This window comes from Natrix helvetica (assembly GCF_964273705.1).
Source record: "Natrix helvetica genome assembly, chromosome: 1".
NCBI lineage: Eukaryota > Metazoa > Chordata > Lepidosauria > Squamata > Natricidae > Natrix > Natrix helvetica.
Genome location: NC_138548.1, coordinates 280,660,410 through 280,681,014, shown reverse-complemented (window position 1 = coordinate 280,681,014; position 20,605 = coordinate 280,660,410). Strand labels below are relative to the sequence as shown.

General features: G+C 39.9%; 1 protein-coding gene across 2 annotated transcripts; it reads right to left on the bottom strand.

Moving 5' to 3' along the window:
• Positions 1–4,966: 4,966 nt before the first annotated feature.
• On the bottom strand, positions 4,967–18,412 carry SMAD5 (SMAD family member 5). 2 transcript variants are annotated; one of them, XM_081962811.1, is made up of 8 exons: positions 18,291–18,407; positions 17,292–17,412; positions 15,537–16,056; positions 14,298–14,552; positions 13,553–13,672; positions 12,380–12,601; positions 10,966–11,222; positions 4,967–8,374 (listed from the first exon to the last, which is right to left on the bottom strand). In XM_081962811.1, exons 3-8 carry the CDS (start codon positions 15,937–15,939, stop codon positions 8,231–8,233), a joined length of 1,401 nt encoding a protein of 466 aa, XP_081818937.1. In that variant the 5' UTR covers positions 15,940–16,056; positions 17,292–17,412; positions 18,291–18,407; the 3' UTR covers positions 4,967–8,230. The 2 variants fall into 2 exon arrangements, with proteins under 2 accessions (XP_081818937.1, XP_081818938.1); XM_081962812.1 differs by lacking the exon at positions 17,292–17,412 and having other exon boundaries at positions 18,291–18,412.
• Positions 18,413–20,605: the final 2,193 nt, after the last annotated feature.

The following is a 20,605-nucleotide window of genomic DNA, read 5'->3' as shown; positions in this document are numbered from 1 at the left end:
TCAAGCCATGCGGTCCTGTCCACCATTAAAACCATCTTTCCAAGCAGCCTCCATGTCTCCAGTGTCTTTTTCCCCACTTGGAGCCGAACCCAGAAGGACATTTCTTCCAACAAATGCAAACCTTGAAATACTTCAAAGTAAAACATGTGTGCTACTTTTAATTAGGGGTACCCTATCCGGGCTCCAAACACCAAGATACGGATCATTTTCCCAACATTCAACTAAGGTAGCCCTAGTGTAATTCCAATCCTACTTTCTTCAGCATGGAATCAGAGTTGGAAGAAGAAATCATCAAATCTAATTACCTGCTCCGTGCAGGATTCCAGATTAAAGAATGAACAATAAATTTCTATCCAGCTTCTGCTTAAATACACCTGTGGGAAGAGCCATAGCATCACCAGTTCTATAAGTAATTTGTTCTAGAGTCAAATTGGTCTCATGGTTAAAAAAAATATCCCAATTTTTTATCATCCGCAAATGTGATAATTCCTTCCACCTCTTTATCTATACTTTAATAAACAAAAATGATTGAACTTTATGGATTTGAATAGGATTTTTCAGCCCAGCCAGGCATCCACTTATATCATGCCATCCTACCCACACCTAATCCGATTGCTTATCAGAGCATCATGGCGTTTCATTAAAATCAATGTATGTTTTTAATATACCCACAATTTGTGAAGGAAATTACTGAATAAAAACTGATTGAGGCTTTTTTTCATCTTCTATTCAATTGTGTCCAACTTTTGGAGATTGCCTGGACATGTTCCTGCAGTTTTTTGCGAGTTTTTTCCCCCCAGAAACAGTATGCTATTGGCTCCTTCCTAAAGCTGGGAGAAAATGATTGGCCTAAGATCACCCAGGTGGCTTTGTGCCAAAGGCAGGACTGGAAGTCATGGTCACCCAGTTTCTAGCACGATACCATAACCAATACAGGCAGTTCTCGACTTATGACAATTGGGACTGGAATATCAGTCACTGAGCAAAATGGTCATTAAACAAGATATCCACATTAGTGATTTGTTCACTGACTACAAACCCAGCACTCCCAGCTGTGATCATTAAGCAATGTTAAGTGGAACACAGGGGTGCCTCAGAGGATGAGGGCGGCACAGAGCAGATCGCATGAGAATTCCCTCCTGCTAAGGAATTTAAAATTCCTCCCTGCCAAAACCCAAGCAGGAGTTTCAGCCTCCACGAAGAGATGTTCATGCATCTGAACAGTCAAAGGATCATAAGTTAAGGCCCACCTGTTTATCAAACTGACTCAGAACAAGGTGATTTACTTTTAGATTACATAAAACATGTGTACTTCAGAACTCCAACTGTCGGTCCTCAATGGATCCAGATTTCTTAAAAAGGGATGGACAAGATTACAGTTTCTACCCCCAAGAAAATCTGCTCTGAAGGAAATGACACATTATATTGTAAATTTTTGTTTTATATCTGGCTGATTACTCATTTTGTAGGTATGTCAAAATATGCACTTACATAATATATATAACATTCACGTATATTGGCACTGAAATTCCAATTTAAACAGTCTGAAGATTTTTAGGGTTCTATTTTTGTGATGAACAAATACAGCACCTTATTTAGCATTGGAAAAAAATATTTTTTTTATTTCTTCCTTAAGAAATGCAGTGCTATAAGTAGATCACTGCTTGATCATTACTCATTCAAGCAGTTTCTGAAGAGCATATGCCAACATATTTGTTCTACAGATAAGCATGCTATTTTTAAAACTAAAAATATTCTGATTTTCATACAAGCTGATTAGCTAAGGAATCTTCCTAAGAACTAAAATGAAACCAGCAATTTTCTTGAAATAAAATATTGATGAACGCAATGGGAAACAATGACAGACATTGAGGAATTAATTTACAAATAAGTGTGAAATGTCTGACACCCCCCCCCCCAAATCCCTTAAGTCTTATTTAAAGGTGGCATATTGAAATAGGAATTTTTCTTTTTTGTTTGTTTGTTTCTTAAACACAGAACTCTTGTTTCTGGAATCTCTTCTTTCTTTCTTTTTTTTCATTTTGTTAAGTATGGAGACATTTGAAAGGGGCATTCCCTTCGTATCCTGAAGGGGTGCAATGCTGATTATGTTCAGGCCAAATCACTAGTTCTCTACCTGTATCTCTACAAAATCTTAAATCATTTCTGTCCAGAATCATTAAGAGGAAGAAGAGTTATGTAAATGTTGACAAATTCAATTTTGAGGCACTGCTCTTTGAGACTGTAATCTACAGAGGCATGGAGAGCTTTAGATCCCTAACCCTCCCCACCCCATACTCCAAAAAAAAAAGCATTGCAAAACAGTTAAAATTCCCTTTCTGGTAAGTGTTGCTCCTTAAAGGCTAGAGATCTTTTTAGAACTAAATAACTCACAGACTGCATGGGGTCCAAAATGCAGTAGCCCATAAATTATTGTAGGCATATAACATGCGTTACATCATGCATTGGGTACAATTCTGGGTATAATGCAGAGTTGATCTTAAGTTACATATCCATATAAAATTTGGCATGAGTTATTTACGGTACACAAATGTATCATATACATGGAAGCAACCAATCAATCCAATCACACACACTTTCAGAAACTCCTGGTGATCCCCCAAATTTTAAAGGAAAAGGGGTAACAGCTGTAACCATTATTTCTCTATTGAAGTTAACACAGCCTCCTGATTACAGTTAGATTGACTCCTTGAGTACTGGCCCCTCCTGAAGCAATTAAAGACTGAACTCTTCTGGAGCGTTTGGAGAATGAGAATGGTTACAATTCTACTTAAAAGTACAACAAGCAAATAAATGAAATCAAAGCGTAAGTGTGACTTCATATCATCTTAATCATTTCTCAAAAACAAGTTCTTTTTGCACCAAGGTGGAAAAATTGTGAGCAGTCTCATTGACTAAATTTGAATTTTTTTTCCCCTAAGATAATTTGTTTCAAGAACTTTTTTTTTTTTAGCTGTTCGGGAACAGTTTGCTAGCCACCTATTAGGAATGCAATTATAGGAAGATTATTCTGGACAACTTTGTGTTAAAGCTAAGACACAGCTGGTTGGCAGCACCTAGTCAAATGAAATGACTAGGGCAGGCATGTCCAAAGTCCAGTCCGTGGGCCATTTGCGGCCCGAGGGGCGGTTTAATACGGCCCTCTAACAGCCCTCCCTGCTCTGTGTAAATGCGGCCCTCCCACGGCTCTCCCTTCTGATTGGCAAGCAGAAGACTGTCTCGCTGCTGCTCCACGTCTTGGAAAACAGGCGCGCGTGCACAGCTCAGAAAATTACAGCCTCCGAGACTTCGTAACGGCGGGAACATGTTGTCACTCGCCCGGGCTTCTGCAGAAGCTTCCCTCCGAAGCCTTCCGAGGGAGGAAGTCCAACCGGACTTTGGACATGCATACCAGTTGGGAAAGGGGCTTTGCTCCTGCTCCGGGCTGTAATTGCGCCTATGTTTTCCACGGCGTGGAGCAGCAGCGAGGCTCTGCACGGCCAGCAATGATTCCGGAGGCCATCCGGGAAGACGAGGAACGCAAGGGGGGACCCTGTCCCCCACTGATGGCCTCCGGAATCATCGTTGGCCGCGCAGAGCCTCGCCGCTGCTCCACGCCATGGAAAACACAGGCGCAATTACAGCCCGGAGCAGGAGCAAAGCCCCTTTCCCAACTGGCAGTCCCAAAATGACAGAGGGAGACAGAGAGGGAGGGAGGGAGAGAGAGACAAAGAGCCAGAGAGAGAGAGAGAGAGAAAAAGAAAAAAAGAAAGTGGGAGAGAGAGATGAAAGAAAGAAAAAGAAGGAGAACTTATGACCACAATTGAGCCCAAAATTTTGGTTGCTAAGCAAGAGCGTCGTTAAGTGAGTTTCATTTCATAATTCATTTGCATTTAATTGTAATTGTTCAAAGAATGTTCGGAAAAATGTTCGGCCCTCCAGCATGTTCACTTCATCCAATCTGGCCCTCTTTGAAAAAAGTTTGGAGACCCCTGGACTAGGGGATGAGAAACCCCCAAGGAGGCAGTAGTGCCACATCACTTCCATATTCTTGCCAGAAGCTATGTAGATGTGTTCATGCAGTCCTTAGGAATCAAACCCTACTTGAAGATTTTTCTTTTTATTAAATCTAAGTAACAGCAATTAAGACATTAAAAAGTTATAGAGTTACAAAGGCAATTTCTGTTACCTATTCATCCTTGGGTAAAAGAACTGTAGATTTAGTTCAGATATGAGGGAAAAAAGTATTGCCGTGCAGTCTTGGGTATCCTGGTTCCCAGTTCTAAGTACAGAGAAACCCAATTTTGTATTTTGTCTTACTTTTATTTAAAAGGTCTGTCAAACTGAAGTGATCTGACTAATCCTGCAATAAGACATAGTGGGCGTGGTATTTTATTGGTTGAAATAATTGAGAATTCTTTTTCTTGAAATAAACTCAAAAGGATTAAGGGATAAGCTTTTTTTACTTTAGACGCCCTTGATGAGATACAGAAAATATTCAATTTCTTTCTAGAACAACCTAAGAGAGTATAGAGCAGAACATTATCATAACTCCCTCCATGGCAAATAGCTTCCCACAGGTATGGAAAGGGGCAAATAGGCCATCTGCAACATCCCAGAAGATGGGAAGCATGACAGAATGGGATCCCCAAGTACTATATGCCAGAAACTACCTCAGTAAAGCATTTAACCCAGGCTCAAGCCAAAAGGATTTCTAGGAATAAAGCAGGAAATCTATGATTTATTGTTTAGGTTTCTCCCAAACATTTGACTTTTTTCTTCCCCCACAATTCTTCACAGGGTAATTCAAACAGCTTGGCTCGGGAAATAATGGCAACAGCATTCATTCTATCTGGTTATATGACATCTAAGTTATGTACATGTTTGCCAAGAGTTCCAACAGTGATCATGTTTTGCTCTTCCATGTCTACTAACACTTATTACTAAACCCAATCCTTTAAAGCCAATCAATCGATTCTTAATTCCTACCTTTGCCTGTTTTCCACTATGTCTCATAGTCTCAGTACAAGCACTTTAATATAGGTATGCTCTCAAATGTACCCAAGTATTGATTAATAAAGAGTTGAATTCTTTATAGAAGAGAAGAAACAGAAATTTAAAAAAAACATTATGAAGAATAATGATATTCAGAAAGATATTCAGAAAGATTCAGAAAGATACTTAAGCCTACACCTGAGACAGCTCCAAAATTTTACTTACACAAAATCGGAAATATCTTTCAAAAGGACATTGCTCCATTTATAATAACCATATTAACAATCAAGATCAAACGCAGAAGTACTCAAAGAATGAAGGTAAAATGTATTGTTGGAATGACATATCTTACCAAGTAAACAGTACAGAAGTTGCATCCATAATATACACTGATATACTGTACATTAGAATAGTATTAATTAAATAGCAGAGGGACATTTAAAGAATATAAACTACCCTATGAATCCAGACTAGACGTTCTCAAAGGAATTAACAAAAATGCAGGAATAGTTACATTAGTTATTAATGCAATAGTTTGAAATATTTTATTAAATATATTGTTACCAAGCAACAGTAAGTATTTAAATGGGAACAGTACTAATCTCCTTGCCACATGGTCAAACTTTCTTTTACATTGCAAACAAGCCAACTTTAATTTCATATCTTCTGTTTTCCCATATTACTAATTTCTCAAAAACTGAGGAACTTTTATTCAATTCAGGGACTCAAAACACACTCTCATTTAACTTAAGTGCCTTGAAATAATTACCGCATCATGTAAATTGGGAATAATTAGCTATTGGATTGAAATGGATATGTCAAATAAAAAAGGACAACTACTTTGAAAAAGGAAATTTCATGCTGGACGTATTACAAAATGAATTAAATGAATTAAATTGCCAATATGTTAGTATTGCCACACTTTGTCTAGCACTGTACCAAACCTTTTCTTAATATAATATGAGGTCATGAACTGAAGTTAAATCAGAAAAAAATCAAGTATAACAAAGAAGGCAGATAAAATTATGAGATTCACAACTATAAGTTGGGACTTTAGACAAATTCTAAAAGGTCACAAATGGCACTAATTGTGGTGACTAGATATCTTAAGTAAAAACAAACCACCTTCCTTTTAATGTTGAATTGTTTAAAATAAAAGCAGGAGAGACCTTTAATTTGACCCAGGATGGGTCTTCCCAATCTACCTTATTCTCCTTCATTTTATACAAAATTACTTTTGTAAGACATTCTCCTCCATATAGAATTTTAGGATTACCAAAGTTAACTAAACATCATATTAAGATAATGTAAGAACTCTCAATCAAAATTGGGTAAAGTATCTGCCTTGTGCCAACATGTACTATGGATCTGCATATGTTCTTGATTATTATTCTAATACATGGGATGCTAAAGCATCAAGACTGAAGGATGCAATCACCTATAGAGTTTAGAAGGCTCTCCTCGCAGTCACACTGGCTGGGATTCTCTTTTTGAGCTAAGACAGCTTGGATAGAATCCATGAAATATTTCATACTGTTGTAAGAAGTTCCCTTTTAATTGCTAGTACTGAAGGGGAAAAACATACTTCTGATACAGATTGCCTTACATATCCAAGGAAGGAAATTAAAACAGTGTAAGTATTGGGGAGGGGGGGGGGGTGAAAGCCTTCAAGAATTTACCACTGAAAAAAGAAATTTCAAGGAAAGATTATATATTTAAAGCCAAAGTTTCAACTAATTACTGATTGAATAGATGAGCATCAGATTTAGGGAAATTTCATCTCCATTTAAATTTAAATTAAACTTTACTCTAACTTGTAATGGTCGTTGACTCTACTATATTGTTTCTTTAGTCCAAAGAATCAAAATATTCCTGGAAACAAATAACATTTAATAAACACCTGTATTCCCATGACAAACCATTCATCAGAAATTTGTTATGCCTTTCCACTGCTTTAGCCAGAACAATTCTAAATATGATCCAGATGTTAAGATTGCCAGATTTTGTTAAATTATACAAGAGATCCTGCATGTTATGAATGATTAAGGTTCATGAATACTACACCAAAGATATACATCCTAATTTTAAAATTGTGCTTCATGTATTCGATATAAGCCTTTAGCAGGAATTATTAGCCCATTGGCAAAGAAAAGGTAGGGAAGAAAGGAAAGATAAAGAAGTTAAATGTCACCCACCAATCAGTGTATATAGCCTCCATGAGTTTACTCCTGAAAGAATGTAGCCCTTGCCAATTAAAAAAAAGTTTATTTTACATCATACAACTTTTAATCACCCACATGACAATATTCTCATAAATCATTATTATGAGAATGAGCTTCCTCAGCAATAAAAAGCAAGTGTTTTATAACACTTGCTAGGTAAAATTTAAATACCCCCAAAACAGAAGTAATATTTAAAGGAAAAAATATTGAAAATTAGCAAATGTAATTTTTTAGGAAGCCTCCAAACTATTTTCTACAAAAATGCAAAATAAAATATAAAACAATGCACATTCTTGCAATGTGATACACAGCACTTTAGTGTTTTGCATTCAAATAAATGTTGATTGCCTCAAACAGTGCATACCCTGGATAAAACCTCTGTTAAGCACCAATCCTACACACATTCATCTGAATCTCCCTGGACTTTGATCCGAGTACAGGACTAAATTATGAAGGCAACACTGAACTGTGATGAAAGTAACTTTGCTACTGATTAAAGAAACAGCCTGCTCTAATGCATTATGTTATCACTATCTGTAACAGGTGCTTGTCAACATGTACATATTGAGGTCATATCTAAGCTAAAGGCAATCTTAGGTATAATAAAGCTAGCTCTTTGTGGATTTAGATAATCCACACAACTATATAGTAATATTAAAAACTGATGGTGCATTGGAACTATAAAGAATTAGCAAATAAGATAGTGTTGTTATTCATTGTGTAAAGTCATTCAAGAATGTGTCCTCAGAAAACAAGTTAAAATACTTCCAGTGGAATCAAATGTTGTTCAAATATGTATAGCTCAGGTAAAACAGTTTCTGCATATTTCAGTTTTCCTCCAAATTGAACAGTCTTAAAATGAAATGAAAGGGGAAATGATGATAAAACAATGGAATTGGTCATTTGTCGAAGAAAGCTAACTTATGATGTATTCCTACAGAATCCACGCTGAAAGCTTCTGGAAAATTAGAAAATGGTCACTAAAATTGTGGTTGCTGAGAAAGACTTTGGCACTATGAAACAGAAGAAATAGGATTAAGTGGGGAGCCCATTTGGGTAAGTACTTTATCCAGCCACTGAAGAGGCCCATGAAGATGGATTTCTATCCAACACGGGGTGCTTGTAACATCTTGTCGGTGGTATTCTGCTCCCCATCCCTATAAAGAATGACATGCATTTAACTAGATTAGGATTAGACACTGAAACAACTGATAATACAACAATTTCTATTTTTTTAAAACAGGATTTGGTTTGAAGAATGTTAGTTTCATGCTTATCTCCATTCCACTCAACAAAAACATGTTATTTAAACCATCAATCCCTAATATCTTCTAGTTTTGTTGGATCACAATTTATAATATTTTTACTTATGATGGACACATGATAATGATGCAAAACTACAACTTGGCAGAAACCCCAGTCAACACAGACCACTCATAAATTGTACTGGAATTGTGATTAATCATTCCCTAAATAGGTATAGATCCCCACCCCATTTTTTTTGGCGAGGGAGAAGAAATACTACTATTCATTAGGTCAGTGCTTCTCAATTATTTTCTGTCATGCCCCCCCTAGGAAGAAGAAAACATTTCGCCCCCCCCCCCCCCCGCGCGACTGTAAATAGTATAATTTGTCTATAAAATTGTTATAAGTACACCTCTGCATAACATAGCACACCGGTCTTTCCTCGTCTCCCACCGTAGTCACATGCTTTCTTTCCTCTTTCCCTCTTACTTGTCTATCCTTCCTTCCACCCTCCCTTCCTCCTTCCCTTCCTTCCTGCCTCCCTTCCAGTTCCCTCCTTCCTCTTTCCCCCTGCCTGCCTGCCTTCTTTCCTCTTTCCCTATCCTCCTATCCTTCCTTTCTCCCTCCCTCCTTCCCTGCCTCCCTTCCAGTTCCATTCTTCCCTCCTTCCTTCTGCCTCCTTCCTGCCTGCTTGCCTTCTTTCCTCTTTCCCTCTTGCTTGTCTATCCTTCCTTCCTTCCACCCTCCCTTCCTCCTTCCCTTCCTTCCTGCCTCCCTTCCAGTTCCCTCCTTCCTCTTTCCCCCTGCCTGCCTGCCTTCTTTCCTCTTTCCCTATCCTCCTATCCTTCCTTTCTCCCTCCCTCCTTCCCTGCCTCCCTTCCAGTTCCATTCTTCCCTCCTTCCTTCTGCCTCCTTCCTGCCTGCTTGCCTTCTTTCCTCTTTCCCTCTTGCTTGTCTATCCTTCCTTCCACCCTCCCTTCCTCCTTCCCTTCCTTCCTGCCTCCCTTCCAGTTCCCTCCTTCCTCTTTCCCCCTGCCTGCCTGCCTTCTTTCCTCTTTCCCTATCCTCCTATCCTTCCTTTCTCCCTCCCTCCTTCCTTGCCTCCCTTCCAGTTCCATTCTTCCCTCCTTCCTTCTGCCTCCTCCTTCCTGCCTGCTTGCCTTCTTTCCTCTTTCCCTCTTGCTTGTCTATCCTTCCTTCCTTCCACCCTCCCTTCCTCCTTCCCTTCCTTCCTGCCTCCCTTCCAGTTCCCTCCTTCCTCTTTCCCCCTGCCTGCCTGCCTTCTTTCCTCTTTCCCTATCCTCCTATCCTTCCTTTCTCCCTCCCTCCTTCCCTGCCTCCCTTCCAGTTCCATTCTTCCCTCCTTCCTTCTGCCTCCTTCCTGCCTGCTTGCCTTCTTTCCTCTTTCCCTCTTGCTTGTCTATCCTTCCTTCCTTCCACCCTCCCTTCCTCCTTCCCTTCCTTCCTGCCTCCCTTCCAGTTCCCTCCTTCCTCTTTCCCCCTGCCTGCCTGCCTTCTTTCCTCTTTCCCTATCCTCCTATCCTTCCTTTCTCCCTCCCTCCTTCCCTGCCTCCCTTCCAGTTCCATTCTTCCCTCCTTCCTTCTGCCTCCTTCCTGCCTGCTTGCCTTCTTTCCTCTTTCCCTCTTGCTTGTCTATCCTTACTCCCTCCTCCCTTTCTTCCCTCCCTCCCTGCCAACCGCCGCCCCTTTGTCCCTTCCCCAACAGCGGCTGTTGCGCTTCCGCTTCCAGATGGAATCCTGGCGGTGGAGCTGCTGGCGGGGAGGCGAGCTACCTGCATAAAGACGCCGCCGAGGGCATGGCAGAATATATCCCGGCTTGAAGTGGCAGCACTGGGGACTGCTCAGAGACTCATCAGAGCCGCGGGCTGGAGCTGTGCAAAAAGTCTGCTTGGGCTGGGGGGGGGGGGGAAGGGAGGGAAGCCTGGGACAGCCATGCTTCCCTCCCTCCCACCCCCGCCCGAGCAGGCTTCTTGCACAGCTCCAGCCTGCGGCTCCAATGAAAATCCACAGTCCGAAGTGCTGCCACTTCCAGGCGGGATATATTATGCCTCGCCCACGCCGCCGCCGTTGCACCCAGATGGAAAGGGAGCCTTCGCGCCCCCCTTTACGGAGCCTCGCGCTCCCCCAGGGGGGCGCGCCCCACTATTTGAGAACCGCTGCATTAGGTCAATAGAAAGAAGTGGGTAATCTTCATCCTTATTTTGTCCTGCAAATGAATAAAGCGGAAAGACATCTATCCAACTATCCATACATTCTTATGTATACCTTATGGCATTTATTCGTCTATCTATACATCCTTTTAAGTTATTCCCCACAAGGAATAATAAATCTGAAATGCTGGATTTACTCTGACAATTTGCTAATTAAATATAGCAACATTTCCAAAATCTGTTATATGTTAAAATAGCAGTCATACGTAATACATTACAGATATATTTCAAACAGATACAATATCGTAAATAACAAATATGCCACGCCTTACCTTTACAAAACTCATTCGAATTGTGCACATTTTGGTGAGCTCATATACTGCCTCAAATCCATGATTGACTGACTGAGCTAGAAGCTGAGCAAATTCCTGATTGTTAAAAATTTTAAGACTACAGCCACTGGGAATCTTGCATACAGTTGTAGGGTGAAATCCATGATGATAATTACAATTCCTACTTTGTACGAATATGCTGCTGTCACTCAGGCATTCTGCATAGACTTCCCCACCAACATAATACAGATGAACGCCTAGGGGAAGGAGAAAAATCCCAAATATTTAACACAGTTAAATTGCAAAAATGATTATAGCCTCTTCCTTTCAGCTGTTAGGAACTCTAGCCAAATTTCTATTTGAAAGGATTCCAACTGTTTCCAGTTGTTTAAATATATCAAGTGTATCATTTCAAACACAAAATATCTTAACCACTAGATGTCCTCATCTTTCTTCACTCAGTACATGATAGATAGAATTATTCAATAAATAAAAGGATAAACTATTTGTTTTCTTGCCTCATCAATTGGGCCTAGTGTGCAGGCAAAACTGGTATGGGAGATGGACTTTAGGATTTTAAGTCATCACCAATAGTTTGAATTGTATCCGGAAAGAACTTGCATGCCTTGTAGAACAAGTCTTTATAGAGTACTGCCAGTTAGCATCCATTATTGTTCACTGATACCCAATGCTGTTTTGAAAAGCTTTTCAGAGATAGCACCAAGGGAAATGCATTGTAATAAAATCCAATCTAAAATTAATCTATATTGCATATCTCACTATGGCAAGTCTGTGCTCTCATCGAGAACCAATGCAGGTAACAAACCAACTGACATTAAACAATGCTGCCTCCTAAAATTCTACATGCAAAGTTAAATTCAGAAGCATCTAAAGACAACAATCTGATTTTTCCAGAAGATGCTATACCTTGAATTGGGCTGCATTCTGCCAAATCACCCTTTGTATCACAATTATATTCAAGGGTATTTTAAGGACCGTACAATTCTACCACCCTCTTTTCCCTTAATTGGTGTTTCAAACCAGAAAGATAACTTGTCACTGTTCCCTTCAGCTCTTAACTTTTGTTTTATTTTCAGTATGACCTGTTATGACAGAGTCAGGATATCTGTACAAATAAATATGTACACCACGTACAAGAGATTAGAAAATAATTAACTATTTGTTTACCACTAAATCTTTAGTGATAAAAGTAGATAAAAGAAAAATTTTGCAGCAATGTTTCATTTACAAAGTTGCTAAAATATCAAGCTGACATTTGTTTTCAAGCTGAATTGTTTGGATTTATAATATTATTTCCATGTGGCATATTACGCAAAACTGTATAATTACATTTAATTTATCCAAACTGCAAACACAATCTATTTACAATCATATAAGCATACTTCAGGATTACCTTTTCCAATGTGTCTCCGAGTGTTCTCAATTGTTGAGTTACGATTAACATTGGAGAGCAAACCTAAGCAGAATCTGTTTTTGTTGTTAGAAGGATCTGTAAAACCATCTACTAAAATACTGGTAGAAGACGCATGAAAAGCCTCCCCAACACGATTGTTTAGTTCGTAATACACTATTGAACACCAGTGTTTAGGTTCTTCATAGGCCACAGGATGAACATCTACAAACAAACATGAAATACCTGTAATAATTCCAGCATCTACAGCCTCTTGCTTAGAGTATTAAATATGTATGCATTTTTCTTATAGATAAAGAACTTCAGTTATATTCCTGCAGAAATCTTTCCAACTGGTAGTGCCATCAACAGCAGATAGACTGTAAATATTAGTATCCTGAATTCATTAGTGAGGTATAAATACATTAATTGAAAGAACAGCAAATCTTCTTAAACTGTTTTAAGATAGCTTATTCCTTTAGCTAAAATTCAAATTGTGTAAGAAATATTTTTTCTAAAGATTTTAACTTACAAATAAAAATAATACAGGATATATTGGCATACTCAATATATGCTGAATCATTCAACAGAAGTTAGCTATGTTTTTGAAGATCAGGCTGTTAAATGATATCCATTAAAAAAAGTTCCATCCTTATCAAAAATAACTTTATGCTACTACTATTACAGCAAACAAACATACTTATTCTATCTTATCCTTTTCCAAATTCCAACTAGTTATTCTCCTTGGCATAACCTTGAACCTTCTCTTATCAACAGTTTGCAACACAGAAATAAATGCCCTGGAATGCAGTTTCAACTTCTTATATATGGGAATTAACAGTGTGAAACCCTCAAAATTATCCCTTAACATCCATTTAAATACACATTTAACCACAGCTTGCTTTTTAAACAAAATATTCTCGGGTCTGTATTTCCCTCACCCTTTTTGAACCTATGATTCAGATGAAAGGGTAAAATGTTGACCAGATGGCATTATGCTTCTCTTTCTAGTCAACAACTCTGTATCTCTAATGACCAAATTCTTAAATGTAACAATCTCATCAACTAAATAATAAAATGTGACAATAATTTATCTTCTTCCTTCAGATTGTAAGTGGCAAATTATCAGAAAGTTTCAAAATGTTAACAAGTTTATCAATCAAAAGTGTATCTCACCTCTGCTCGAAATATTGGGCATTATCTGAGGAATTATACTATTGCTTGTATCCATAGATTGTGAATTATCTTGACCCATTTGGTCTTCAGGAGGCATATATGCAGGTGGTGGCGTATCGGCTACAAACGAAAAAAAGAATGAATGTTTGAGTCGCATTAGTATATTTACCTTGAACTATCAGGTTTTTTTCAACTATAATCACAACTTGTCTTTTCTGTCATTTTCTGCCTCTTCCCATTTTTGTTTGGAATCTACAATTTTCTATCACGAAAATGTTCTCTTCATTCTCAGTTGAGGTTTCTATGGACCTCATTCTCTTCCTTTGCCAGTCATTTATGTCACAATCTATCTTGCTTCATCTAGTTGAAGCTCCATTTCATTTTCTTAGGATCAGAAAGAAGCACCAGCAGATTCTCCAACTGATATATTAACTTAGAAGCTGTTTCCTTGATATTAATGAGTTTTATAAAGTGGATTTTAGGATTACCTATAAAAGATTTCTCATTTTGAAACTTATTTTACTATATAGTTAGTGCTGCCACTATTTTCTGCTTTTGATTTATTCTCTGAAGCTCTACAACCTTTTCACCCTCTCCTTTATCTCTCTTTGCTTCTATCTCCCAATCGATGTTTATTTAATCAACTGGAATACAAATACAGCATAACCTAAATGTAATTCTAATTTCCTCTGATTTTATAATACAAGTTCTACTTTTCAATGTTTGTCATACAAATAGTCCTTACCTGGTAGTTGAAATGGGCTAGATGGTCCAGAACTAGCTGGAGAATTTGGATAGGTACTGCTGCTGCCTGGAGATGGTGGGTACGGACTATTTGGAGACATGGGAAACGGAGTGCTGTTAGGCTGTTGGAATGAATCTGGAAAGGTAGCATTGTGTGGCATATGTGGTTCATTGTGAGTTAAGTTTCTAAACTGAACCAAAAGGCTATGCTGTGGGTTAAATTCACTGTGCCTTGGCACCAAGACTGGAGGTAAAACTGAAAAAAAAGAGAAAACATATTAAAATAGAGTTGAAGCTTTAAAGAGATCATAATTAACTTTCGAGGAATAAAAGTGCAAAGAAAGAAGCATATGCCAGAAACTTCATTTTTCTCTACTTGGAAAAAGAGTTACTCCCGGAATGTACAACTTGATGACCCAAAGCCAGATGTTGCTCTATAAAGTCTTGAGGCCCCCAAATTTCCTCCTGAAATTGTTGCTCAATTATAACTTTTGGTGTAACAAAAGTCATTAAAAAGTCATTAAAAAACATGATAATTATGTCTACTAATATTTAAATTGAGGTTTTGCCCTGGACTCTCCCAATTTTTTTAAAAAAAATCTACCCAAGTTCCCACTGAAGTTCTTGGATTTGAAAACATGCAAACCCTATGGATATTATGACAGTACAATCCATTTGCAATTGAACCAAAACTATGCAGAACTCTAATGCTACACATAGCTTTTCTGTATTAAGACAATTGCACAAGATGATTGAACAACTGCGATCTTAAACAACAGAACATGTGAAAAAGAAATATTTTAGGAAACTTTTTCCAGATTTTCAACCATCAATACATAAATTACTTTATGCATTGATTACTGAAAAAAGACTAAGATTACTATGAAAATTTATTTTATTTAACAATATAATTATCAAATCAATTGATATTGTTTATCACCAATAGTTTCAAATATCATAAAGTTCAAGGAGGAAACAATCAAAAGCAGGTTTCATATATTTCATTATGCCATTATGGAATTTTGTTTTGGTTTAAAGCAATGGCTGTATCAGCATGGTTTTTAGACTATGGTTTATAGGACAGCTGTAACATCTATGGACCTGGCTATTGGAGGGTGCTCAACAAGTTATGGTTCTAGTCTACAGAGTATCGATGTTCCCAGATACAATTCTCATGTACCACTTTTTTCCTCCCATTTTCAGCCAACTATTTTCGGTGGGTAAAGGCATTGAAACACACCTGGGCTCTCCACCCTTTTGTAATGGTATGGATTGATACAAACTTCTTTCTGTTTAGATCCAAAAGGAAATTCACAAATGTCCAATGGCTTCAGCTCATGATGACTCTGCAAATCAGGCCAACGCCACACACGGCAGTAAATCACGTGGGGAAGGCCTTTGCGGTGTGACACCTGAAGCCGCCCATCTAATGAACGAGGAATTGTAACACATTTGCTGGGTTGTCCAGGACTACTTAGTGCCTTTTCCAGTTCCTCCATGGCTCCTTTTTTCTTCTTTAGTTTTTTTACCAAAGCATCGACTGCTTTTTCTGCCCATTTTTCTTCTTCATCGCCTTGTTTCCAGCCCAACAAGCGCTTTACAGCTGGGCTAGTAAAAGAGAACAGACTGGCCATTGAGGTCATTTGACAAGTTTTAAAGCAATTTTTAGAACAAAACTGCTGTTTCTCAGACACAAAAATAACACTGCAACTGCAGGAGGTTAAATTCTTTTTAATCCAAGGAAGTGATTTTTCTTAGACCTATAAGAAAAATTACAGAACATCAGTTGATGCCAGCTTACCAGAGAAATGAAGGCAAACACAGAGAATAATTGGATAATTTTAAACCTCATTATATTTAATTCCCACATGATGCATATTATTAACAGCCTTTTAATCTGAACCAATTTTCATGCCGTGGGGATAACACTTAAAAGACAAGACAGTTGGTGGCATTAATAAAGGAAGTCTTGTGAGCCAAACTCCTTCTATCGTTCACAAAGGCTAATCATTTGGTCAATTGGGGAAAAAAGCTTGGATTTGTTTTGTAAAGATAAATGAAAAGATGTTTATTTTAAGCTTCAATTTGAAGTCAATGCATGGTATATATTATGAGAAGATGTGTATCTATTAAGACAGCAGAGGAAATACTCTGGTGATGTCTGAGCTGTTTAAATGATAGCAATTAGGCACTGGAAACCCTCTGGTGACTAGAAACTGATAGCAATTAGACACTCTGTACACAAGAGATTCTGTAATAAAGTTCCAGTTCTGAGAAGCCACTATAGTTTCTGAGGTTTTACTCCTACTGTTCCTTTCTGTTAACTCATTCTGAACTTGGTGTTGTGATCAGGATCATAAAAAGAGAATCTATGTCTTTTGAAGAGACAACTGTGTGGATTTCATTTAAAGGAATAGAGCAGTGAATGATCAATGGTGTAAGCAGCAATACAAAAGTGAGCATTTTCTGGCAAAGGGAGCCCCTTGTTGGGGAACACTGCTCAGACCCCAAGAGAGTCAATCTGGATTGCTGCAGAACAAAAACAGAATATATTGCTGAGAGTTACACACAGCCCCTTTTTGTTACTAACAAGGTCCATCTGCAACTCTCTTTAAAAAATAAAAAGGAGTAAGGATGACAAACGGAACTAATGTGCTGTGGCAACATGTTGATAAGACCTCATAAAATCCCTAAAGAATACTCAACAAGTACAGACATAGACAATAGGCAGCTGGCAAAAAGCAGCACTAAACAAAGAGAAAGGATGTCAATAACAAGTCAGTTCCGTTTCTGCTACAGAAACTGCCAAATATTGTCTATGGCGTTTCTGATAAACTACAGCAAGTCAAAACAGCTAGCCCACCCTGCTGCATTTTCAGCCCATCAAACATGAGGCATTAAGGGCCAGAAAGATGCCTTGCTCGCCTTGCTATTTCTCAAAAGATGCTGCTTCTCAATAACTTGGTAGGAAAATGTGCCTGAAAATCCCAGCTACCTGTTTTTTCAGTGGAGAGAAGACAGCGGCAGGCTTCATGAGCAAAGACAGGCAACAGTTTTTTAACCATATGCATTCGGCATCTCTCTGGGTGGGTGGGTGGTGAGGAAAGGCAGCACAACTAAACAAGAAAAAAAAAGCACATAAAGAACAATCCAACAACAGCCATCCCCAGCGTTTCTTCACTCCTCTTGTTAGGAAGCTTATCAGGATGCCACAGGTGCTGACTTGGTACACTCTCTACATTATCATAATAGGGTTAAGCTGACAAAGCGCATTTCCTCATTCAGAAGTTTAGTTCTGCCCAAGAGGCAAAAAAATAAAAGATTTAGGACTGGTTCTCCTCCAAAAAGGCAGGTTAATACTCTGTCCAAAATGTACAAGAGTACACAAACATACACTTAACATGCCTGTACCAGGAATTAAAAGTTCCCCGCTTAATGACAAATCAGCCAGAACGGGAGGCTGAGTAACTTTGGATTTGGGGGAACAGGACCCCACAAATACAACCCTCCCCCCCCCCATCAGCTGCTGATGGAGGACGCCCACAAAAGGCAGCTTGCTTGGCCTGGCAATGCTAATGCTTTAAAAGCATTAAATGCAATATCGATCCGTGCCAGATCGCCCGCAAGCGTGGGCCAGGCCCAAATCAGGGCACCTCGGGCTCCAGTCCCGGTGAGCCACTCTCCCCGTCGCAGAGGGGTGGGTTTTTTTTTGGGGGGGGGAGTTGCTACGAAGAACCCTCCACCACCACCACCTCTACCCTGGCTTGCAAAGCGAGGAAGTGCCTGGCGCGAGATGCGGACGCTTCTTCTCTCCTCCCTTCCCCCTCCCCCCTCCCAGCTTGCAAAAGGCAGGCGGGCGGGCGGGCTGGACGGAGAACGATTCCCGCCGCCACTTCCTCTCCCAGCAAGCCACGAAAAGGGCGCCCTCCTCGTCTTCCTCCTTTTATCCCACCTCCCCTCCGTCCTCTCCGGATTTTCCAACGGGTTTACCTACCGCCCGACGCGCGGCTGACGGGCGAAGAAGGAAGCGGCGAAACCCCGGCCAGGAGAAATCGACAAGACCTGCAGAGGAGGGAAAAAGAGGCGGAGTCAGGCATGTCAGTCGAACCGAGAGCTCACGTGACAAGGCCATCGGGCGAAAGGCGGCTGGTCGAGCCTGTGCGTCACTCAAGCGCCCGGAGCCTGTGATTTGCAGAAAGAAGGAAAGAAGGCGGGAGCGTGCTCTCCAGGCTTCTGGGGGATGGAAGGTGGGGGGAGGAGAGGAGGAGGAGAGCAGGCCTTGGGTATGTTTGGTTGTTCTTATGCAGCGTTGCGTTCACCGCGTAACTTGCGTTTTGTTCCTAGCCTTTAGTTCGGCTAAAAAGCTACCCGGCTTCCTCCTCGTGATTTCATTGCAGCTTAGCGGCTCGGGATGTTTCGGGTTCACAATCAGATACTTCTGCTCCCTAGAGGAGAGACTTGCCAACGAAGTTAGAAGGTAACTAAAAAAATTGTACGCTGTAAAAGCTTAAAAAAGCTACAAAACTCGGACGTAAAAGCCAATTCGTGGAGAGAAATTTGGAGGAAGACCCAGACAGCTGCAAAGAAAAGTGGAAGCCACTGCCAGACGAGTTTGTCAAGCTTAAAAATAACAAAACAAAAATGAAATCAAAGAGTAGAGACCCTGGGCTCAGAAGGACAGGCAATTCCTTCCCAGCATGTAATGCCGTCCTGGCTGGAAAGATTTATAAAACATCGAGGAACCCAGAGCGATTTCAACAATGTTGTACCTCAGGTAAGAAAACTATACAGGTAGTCCTCAACTTACGACCACAATTGGGACCCAAATCTATGTTGCTAAGTGAGACGTTTGTTAAGTGACTTTTCCCCCGTTTTGCTTTTCTTGCCACGTTTGTTAAGTGAATCACTGCAGTTGTTAAATTAGTAAACACGGTTGCAAAGTGAATCAGGTATCCCCAATGACTTTTGCTTGTCGGAAGGTCACAAAAAAGGGATCATAAGATCCAGGGACACGGCCACCATCATAAATATGAGTCAGTAGCCAAGCATCTGAATTTCAATCACTTATCCATGGGGATACTACAGCAGTCATAAGTGTGAAAAACGGTCATAGGACACTTTTTTCAGTGCCATTGTAGCTTTGAACAGTCACTAAGCAAACTGTTGTAAGTCAAGGACTACCTGTATTCCAGACCATTATATATGTAAAAAACTAGCACATCGTTTCTTTTGACCCATAGCACACTCCTTCCACATGTGGAGCTTTGGAATTAACAGTAATCACCTCTGTTCTGACCCAGATATGCATAAGCAAACTCAAATCAAAGTTTTCTTAATCTAGTGTAAACAGTGCTGTATAATCTTCATGCTAGTTTCGTTGGTGTGTTTAAAGATTATGTATGTAATCATGTAGCTGTCTGTTCAGACAATCATTTGCACAAATTATATCATTACAGCCTGAGAATGTCATTCCAGGTCCTGTAGAGCAAAACTCTTTGGAGTCAACATTGAATACAGAGGTCGTCTCATCCACACAACACCTCCTCTCCAGGGACTCAAGTGAAAGCAGTGCACAGTAGTAAGAAGGATCAACCAGTGATGTTGAAGGATCAACCAGTGCATCTAACAGTGTCATCCATAAAGCCACAATCCCTCAGTCAAGAAAGAGAAAGGAAAAGAAGAAGACGGGAAGGGATGAGATACTGAACAGCATTGTGACTATTTTGGAACAGCTTAAAATCTATACTAGAGGGATGTCCCAGTTGAGCCTCATCAACAGCAGGACGTATATAGCCCTTTGTGACTTTCCTAGCCAGCTTCCGACAAGCGAGGAAGCCAGACTCACTGAAAGACTGCATGATGCTTAATAACTCCAGTGATTTACTTAACAACCATGGCAGAAAAGAACATAAAATCTGGGGCAAATCACTCAAGAACCATCTTTGTTAGTGTAAAAGATTGGCCGAAGGATTGGCAACCAGCAACAGCCAAGCTGTGCCTGATTGGCTAAGACGCGGCTTGGCTGAGTGCAGGCTGTCAGGAGCCTCTGATTGGTTGCCCTGCCTGACAGCTCTGTATAAATAGCTGTCAGGCAGGAAAGGTGTTGAACTCACTGCTGTATATACTGCGTCCTGCCTCATCCTTCGGCCAATCTTTTACACTGGCGACGAAGGTGGGATTGAGGACAATTGCTGGTAGGCGGCGTCTCGGTAGGCGAGGCCTGACTGGGGGAAGGCCTCTTGAAGAAACAAGGGGCGTGAACGGATGGAGATGGCAATGGGAATGGCTGCCTGTCGGCGGGCCCTGGGT

What these genes read in the sequence shown, in the direction of transcription:
- SMAD5 (XM_081962812.1), bottom strand. Translation starts at nt 15,939, where the DNA reads ATGACCTCAATGGCCAGTCTGTTCTCTTTTACTAGCCCAGCTGTAAAG. An exon ending in TAGCCCATTTCAACTACCAG is followed by an intron (nt 13,673 to 14,297) that starts GTAAGGACTATT and finishes TTTCGTTTGTAG; the next exon opens with CCGATACGCCACCACCTGCA. An exon ending in TTCGAATGAGTTTTGTAAAG is followed by an intron (nt 8,375 to 10,965) that starts GTAAGGCGTGGC and finishes CATTCTTTATAG; the next exon opens with GGATGGGGAGCAGAATACCA.